The 7,751-nt window shown below is 35.5% G+C and overlaps 1 protein-coding gene and 1 pseudogene across 1 annotated transcript; one reads left to right on the forward strand and one right to left on the reverse strand.

The window, feature by feature from the left end:
• The first annotated feature begins 1,735 nt into the window (after positions 1-1,735).
• On the forward strand, positions 1,736-3,767 carry LOC108730096 (uncharacterized). The gene is made up of 3 exons (XM_018459585.1): positions 1,736-2,013; positions 2,101-2,253; positions 3,728-3,767. The coding sequence occupies exons 1-3, from the start codon at positions 1,736-1,738 to the stop codon at positions 3,765-3,767; spliced, it is 471 nt and encodes a 156-aa protein (XP_018315087.1).
• Positions 3,768-3,900: 133 nt separating this feature from the next.
• On the reverse strand, positions 3,901-5,517 carry LOC108730097 (uncharacterized; annotated as a pseudogene).
• Between the last annotated feature and the right edge of the window lie 2,234 nt (positions 5,518-7,751).

Genomic DNA, 7,751 nt, shown 5'->3' on the forward strand with positions numbered 1-7,751 from the left:
GGTCTGCGTTCGGTTGCAAAACTCTGTTTAAATTCCTTTTGGGGAAAATTCGGTCAACGGTCCAATTTACCTAACACCGAGATCGTGAAAAATTATCAGCGATTGGCAGCTTTGCTGACGAGTCCGGAACACGAAATAACCGATATATTACCCGTCAACGACGAGGTAATATACGTCTCGTGGAGATTGCGGAAAGAAGCGGTCGTAGCATCTCCGCAGACCAACGTCGTGATCGCGGCATTCACAATGGCGCTGCCGCGGCTGAAATTATACGAACATCTAGAATTATTGGATAGACGCATATTATGTTATGATACAGATTCATGTATATATATAAGTACAGGCGATCCGAACGAGTACGAACCACGTACTGGTAATTTTTTGGGGGATATGACCGACGAACTTGAGAGTTACGGCCGCGGGAGTTACATCAAATCGTTCGTGTCAGCTGGTCCGAAATTCTATGCGTACGTTGTTCGCACACCGGAAGATCGTCTGCATGAAATTTGTAAAGTAAAAGGGATAACGCTTAATTATAAGAACTCGCTAAGTATAAATTTCGATAGTATTAGGAAATTAATAATAGAAAATGAGAGAGAAAGGTACGGAGAAGAAGAAGAGCAAGAAACGTCACGGCCTAATATAAATCTATGTTTTAACGCAATCCGACGCACCGCGTTTCACGAGATTGTAACACGAAATGAAACAAAAACATGCGCACCGGTATTGGTAAAACGTAGATTTATCAATAATCGTTATTCTCTTCCGTATGGTTTTGTGAGTGAATAACGTTTTCTTCTTCTTCTTCTTATTCGAAACTGATTCTCTCTCTTATTTTTTAAGTTAGGAACATCAACGAGTTTTCCGCCACCAACGCCTATTATAGTTTAAGTATATAAGAAGAATATAAAAATTAATGTCTAAGTTTTGTAAATAAAATAAAATGCAAATATTTTTGTAAAGACTTTTTATTAATTTTATTACTAAGCGGTTTAATGTAAAATGTATATATGTTCATTGTTCATAATTGTATTTATAAGTAAAATATATTTAAATGTCAAATAAAATATTAAAACCTAATATTTTTATTTTCCTTTTCCCTTTTTTAAATTAAGTAACGAATAATAAATAAAAATGATTTTATATTTGAAAACAGAAAAAAAGATCTTTTGTCTCTTAATTCTCTCCCTACTATCACTTTCCTTTTTCGACATAGGTTTTTCTCCGAGCGACATTACGTATAAGCTTCTCGACGATGATACGATTCCGAGGACGCACGATCTTGCCGGCGAAATTATACGCTACTCGTGAATATTAATGCGAAGAAAGTTAAGCTAAATGTGCGTCGCGACGAGATCAGCTCTTTGTCCGTCACGGTGCTCTCGTAGGCTAACCTACGCGGGGGTACGCTGGCGCGAGCGTGCGCCCGCCGCGTGGGGCCCTCCGCCGCATGGATCAGCTTATTTTCCCCACTCCTTAAATTTTGTCGCGTATTCTCGTGATTATTAAACGTCGTTTTTCTGTTTGCTTTTGACGAGTCACGCACGGAAATCGCGTTATTCATTTCGCAAAATGGACGCGCGCTGGAAACATCCCTGGGGTGCGTTCCGAGTTGCGCATGAAACGCATAGACTGCATTACTGGTGCGTAACACTTTGAAATCGTTCCGTTTAGTCAATGCGCATGAAGCGCTTTAGTTATTCGGAACGATTTCCTATGCATTCCTAAGTTCAAGATGGACGCTATACAAAACGTCAATAAACGATTTCCAGTAATTGTAATTTCTTCTTTAATACTTTTAAAGAAAAATGATGAAAGTTCCGATAATAGTTCCGAATCGAGCGATAGTGAAAATGAAGTCGAAGACATATTTCTAAGTGATATGCAGACGTTATTTTTTCTATTAATGGTAGATAAATCACGTGGAAAACAAATTGGAGTTGAAAAAATTACAGATTACGTCGATCGCGTGATTCCTAATTACAACAAAGTTACATTTAAAGAACATTTTAGGTAAATATTTTAATATAAATATCATTAAGTTACAAAATTGTAATGTTATTCATCTGGTTTTATTAAAATCATGATCTTATATTCTAGACTATATCCACCTACATTTGAGATAGTTTTATCACTGATTGGACCAGCATTAAATGCTACAGGAACCACAATTGGTAGAAAACCAATTCCAGCGGAAAAGCAATTGTATATTGCTCTTTGGTTTATGGCTACTCCTGATTCGTATAGGTTTGTATTATATCATATTTAATGCATCTTCATCTATGTTGTGTATCTTCATAAAATTCTTTGGAGTAGTATATTATATTATATTATATTATAATATATTACATTATATTTTATTATATTCTTATTATGTTTCTATCCTATTACATTCTATTATCCTATTATATTATATTTTTATATTCTAAATAAATAGAATATAATAATCTATATACTTACTTTTCTGGACTGTTACAGATCAGTTTGTGTCAAATTCGGAGTTGGTAAAGCATCTGCTTTTAGGGCTGTAAGACGTGTTACTTACGCACTTCATTGTATCGCACCTCGATTTATACAGTGGCCTAAAGAAGATGTTGCTGTCAATGACATGGAATGTTTCGAAAAGACTTGTGGTTTTCTAAATGTCATCGGTGCCATAGATGGAACACACATTAAAATCCGAGCTCCGCCAATTGATTCAGTTTCTTATATAAACCGGAAAGGTTTTCCATCCTTAAATGTCCAACTAGTATGTGATTCACGTGGCCTCTTTACGCACTGCTATGCTGGAGAAGTAGGATCAGTTCACGATGCTCGAGTTTTTCGAAACTCCCCAGTAGCACGTTTTCTAGAGATGCCTAATGTATATTTTCCTAATAACTCTCATCTAATCGGAGATGCTGCGTATGCAATTCATCCGCACCTCTTGGTTCCGTTCCGAGACAATGGTCATTTGTCAAACCGACAAAAAAATTTTAATTTTTGTTTATCGTCGACAAGAATGCAAATTGAACGTGCGATTGGACAATTAAAAATACGTTTCAGGATACTTTTAGATTGTCTACCTTTGACGGATGTCAAAAAAATTCCAGAGTTCATAATAGCGTGTTGTGTGTTACACAATATTTGCATCTTACAAAATGATGGAATGACTGTTGGCGTCCAACAGTCATTACATCATGAATTACAGGCACCTATTTGTAATGATAATACTGATACGGGAGATATTAAAAGAATAAGTATAATGAATGCGTTGCAAATGAAGCTCGTCAATAACTAATAATGAACACAAAGATATAATAGATATAATATATAATAGATATAAGATATAGTAGATATAATATAATGATCAATAATGAACATTTTAAAAACGTTTTTTTTAAAACAAAAAATTGTTGAAATATTTTTAATTAATAAACAGATATTGATTACAGTTTAATTTTTAGGTTTATTCATATTATACTATTCTTACATTGTATTTCAGTCTTATAGTAGGTTTATTCGCGTTGCTTGAAATTCACAAAATTTTTTGCAAACTTAACAAGAGATAAATTTATAATCAAGAGTTGAAACGAGAGAAGCAAAGGTACTGAGTGCAAAAATACTAGCAATGCGAATAGACCTATTGTATTACATTTGTACCTACTTCCACATTTTAAAAATATACTTTCAAAAAAATAAACATTTCTTTTTTAATTAATCGATGGACGAACCTTATTATTATTCATAAGCGGAATAACATATTATTCATAAATAAAATAACATAAAGTTACGTAACTTTGAGGTTTAACGTCTTAAAACTCGTAATTAAAATAAAATAAATTATAAAATATATAAAACCGAGTATAAAACAAATAACTTTCAAGGCTTCAATTAGTAATGCTCAACTTTAAACTTAGCTTATATTTTATTAAGAAATTGTTGTAATGTTGATATTAATGATTTCTGCATTTCCATTTGTTCCTTATGTTTCCTATTTTGTTCTTTCTTGTTTTCTTCGCGTCTTTTTTCTTTATTTGCCTCCCGTTTTTTAATTTCTTCTTTTCTTTCTTCTTTTTCTGCCGTAATATTGGCTAAGAACTCTTCCATAACGTTTTCGATTCGTTTTCTCTTTTTTGGCGGCTCTGTAATGAATAATGCGAAAACAATTATTATATTGATAAATAATAACCGAATTAAATTAATTCCCTTCATCTTGCTTACACATTTTGTACTTAAGTTACAAATGTATACTATAACTACATTCACGGCCCGATTTACGTCAAAGTTATAACATCAGATGTTATAACTTCAATATAAATTGAGCCGTTTAAATGTAGTATATATATCTATAAAACAAACTAGATAGCAAATATTGATTGAAACAAAATATAAAAGAGGCGTTTAAGTTTCTTTTCTATTTCGTTGCTCCAATTTTTACCTCCTAGAAATTTTGTTAACGTTTTTGTTATTCTTGCCTTACGTTCCACTTACGCTTTTTACTTTCGTTAGGGATTACATAAGATCACAACTAAATATTATTTAGAATTGTTGTAATCCATTAATATACAAGTACAAAAACTTACCTTTTGATTCAAGGAATGAAATAGTTGATAACAATGATCCTTCCTCATTTGGGTTTGATGGACCTTCGCTTGTAGCAATTGCAGGAGGTTTGATGGACGCTTTGTCCCCAAATAATGAATCCATGATCTAATACATAATAGGGATAATTAAATAGCGTAATAATAATCTAAAAAAATATATCTTGGAGAGGGTTCCGATAGTGCACATCGCTAATTGATCAATTTCAAATAAAATATTCTCATTGATAAAGTAGTGAAAAATTATTAAGCACTGACTAATGTAAGTGGATTTATGTTCTCAGCATGTGCGTTACCAGGATCTTCTCTCTTGTTGCATAACTGTAAATATCGCAACATTTATATTATATACATACATATGTATGTATATATGTGTGTGTTTATATATACGTGTGTGTGTATGTGTATGATAAAACATACCGAAAAAAATGCCCACGTATTTCTATGGTTGCCACTTTTCTTATTCAAATCAATAATATTCTTGTATGTCCGCTTTAAGCCGGACATTTTGGACGAACACTGAAGTGCTGTTATGTTATAAGCTGCGTTAGTTTCCTTCATTTGAGCTGCAACTTCAGCCCAAATTTTGTTGCTGCGCTTGAACCCATTTGAAAATTCTTCCTCTCTTTCTCTATATAATTCGATTAACAGTAATACTGTTTTGTCCGGCCATACAAATGTTTTTGACTGATCTAAAAATTAAGCAAACACAAATTTTGGAGATCGATAAATATTAGTTTTTATATAAAATTAATAACTTTAAGTAATAACTAATGACTATAACTAATAACTATTTAACTAATAATTTTAACTAATAACTTTTTTAACTTTTATATAAAATTAAAGAATTTAATAGACATATGAATATTTATACAAAAATTAAGTTTGCATCTTATCCTACCAGCATTGTTTCGATCAATAGCATTTTCATCATGTGTTGAATCAATAGGTTTTATTGGCTCGTTATTACTGCTTTCATTTTGTTCCTTTGCAATAAGGTTTAGCAAAAACCTAGAGTCTATAAAAAACGACACAAAATGAATATAATTAATTATTTAACCTATACATTAAATAAATCAAGGTAAAATAATGCCATTAATTTTACCTTGGCTTGCTTTCGCTATATCCTCTTCATTTAAAAATAAAGTTAACACTTCATTTTTATCCTCTAACAAGACCGGAAATTCATGCAATTGCTGTAATCGCTGGTCCATCGCAAATCGCAAATATTCGTCCGTTCACTGTGTGGTTGTCCGTTACTCGTTCCTGCTCGTTCCGAATTACAAATCATGCGCATAGACCGCATGAACGCATCAGGCGCATCAACTGCCTCAAATCGAAATAGAAGCAGTCAATGCGCTGGGAAGAGTGCTAAGAATACAGTATGGATAGTACAACCTAGAGAATTCTCGGCACTACCAAAGCGCTTCTGATGCGCGCATTAGTTAAATCAGAACGACTTTCTGTGCAGTCTATGCGCTTCATGCGTAACTCGGAACGCACCCCTGGACATCGATCGTATGCGGGCCGACCGATTGCGGGAAAACGATTTTCGTAAAGAGTTTTCTCCGACATTTGTCCCTCATGTCTGACGTGCGTTTCGAGAGAATTTTGTTTTATTACGCGGAATGGCAAGAAGTCTATCGTCAGTTAAAATACGACACGCGTGAAAAAGTGGACGAAGAACAGATCTAGGGAAGCGACAGCAGTAAAGCAGCGATAAAGAAAAATATAATTGAATTTCGCGAAGGTTTACCTCGTTTGGAAGATTACTCGAACGATCGGCTTTCTCCGAAATTAGTGTCTAGTAATAATCGACGATCTCATGAGAGAATCGTCGTCGAGCGACGCAACCGTGGATCTTTTTACCAAGAGCAGTCATCACAAGAATCTCAGTGTTATTCTTATCTCGCAGAATCTCTTCCATCAAGGCCGTGGCCAACGCGAATTACATAGTCGTTTTCAAAAATCCACGTGATCGCGCTCAAATTCGTCATTTAGCGCGTCAAGTCTATCCCGACGATCTGAAATTCCTAGAAGAGGCATACTACGACGCTACGTCGAGACCTCACGGGTATTTATTGCTCGATCTGAAACAATCAACTCCGGACGAATATCGATTTCGTACGTGCATTTTTCCCGAAGATGCGACTCATTACGCTTACGTACCCCGTAGGTCATTTTCGAACGGATTCGTATAAAAGACGGGTACGAGTGACAGTGTGAGTCAGTCGTATGCTTTTCTCGCGATGAAGGTGAGTGACGAGAAATCACACAGTGCGACGAAAATCGCCACGCATTCGATCGGTAAAAGAAACGCCTGTCTTCTCGCAGCCCTCTATCATCTGAACAAAAATCAACGTACGACCTTCGTACGTGGCGCGGACGAAAAACTTATTCATTGTATTTGCGAATGTGTTTTTAATACACTCGAAGGAAACGTCTCGCTTGAACGATCCGAAAAAAAACGGTTAAGTAAATACAAAACGCCGCTGCGTCGCATCGCTGTAAAACGCGGAAATTGGAAGGATAAAAGAAAGCTGCTGGTGCAGCGAGGCGGATTTTTACCTTATATTATCGGACCTATATTATCGTCCTTATTATCGCTAATTATCGAAGGAACGAAATAGTAGGGATAAAACGTTATGAAGAGGGCCAAAAAGATGATTTTAATTTCGACGGAAAATCTCGAGAGAATGCAGCATCAGCTACGTCAGAATCCGACATCATTCACAGGCGGAGAATCGAAGGAAATCGTAGTATCGCAAAATTCGGATAACGCCACGAGCACTAATAATACAACGCAAACTCCCGGAACTCATCTAACACGACTCGATGCGGAAATGAGCCGTATTCTTAATTCCGACTGGCCGCGTGACGAAAGCGAGAGATGGAAAATGTACAAAGAGGCGTTATGGCGATACCTGCGATTTGTCCAAGAAACGCGAAGGCAGAAAGACGCACGCAACGAAAACGAAAATGCAGAAGACAACGCTACACGAGATGCTTCCGATGATAACGAGACGACGAACGATGGCGTTTTTCAAGATCTCACGCAAACATCCGATATACCAGCGTCATCACGTTCCACCCCTAATGCCAATATTATTAAGAAAAATTTCGAAATTTCGAGTGAGCATAATCGCGGGATGAAAAGCATTGAAGAAA

Source organism: Mycetomoellerius zeteki, unplaced genomic scaffold (assembly GCF_001594055.1).
Source record: "Mycetomoellerius zeteki isolate Tzet28-1 unplaced genomic scaffold, Tzet1.0 scaffold847, whole genome shotgun sequence".
NCBI classification, from domain to species: Eukaryota; Metazoa; Arthropoda; class Insecta; order Hymenoptera; family Formicidae; genus Mycetomoellerius; species Mycetomoellerius zeteki.

What these genes read in the sequence shown, in the direction of transcription:
- LOC108730096 (XM_018459585.1), top strand. Translation starts at nt 1,736, where the DNA reads ATGGACGCTATACAAAACGTCAATAAACGATTTCCAGTAATTGTAATT. An exon ending in ACATTTAAAGAACATTTTAG is followed by an intron (nt 2,014 to 2,100) that starts GTAAATATTTTA and finishes CTTATATTCTAG; the next exon opens with ACTATATCCACCTACATTTG. An exon ending in CCTGATTCGTATAGGTTTGT is followed by an intron (nt 2,254 to 3,727) that starts ATTATATCATAT and finishes TATTATTATTCA; the next exon opens with TAAGCGGAATAACATATTAT.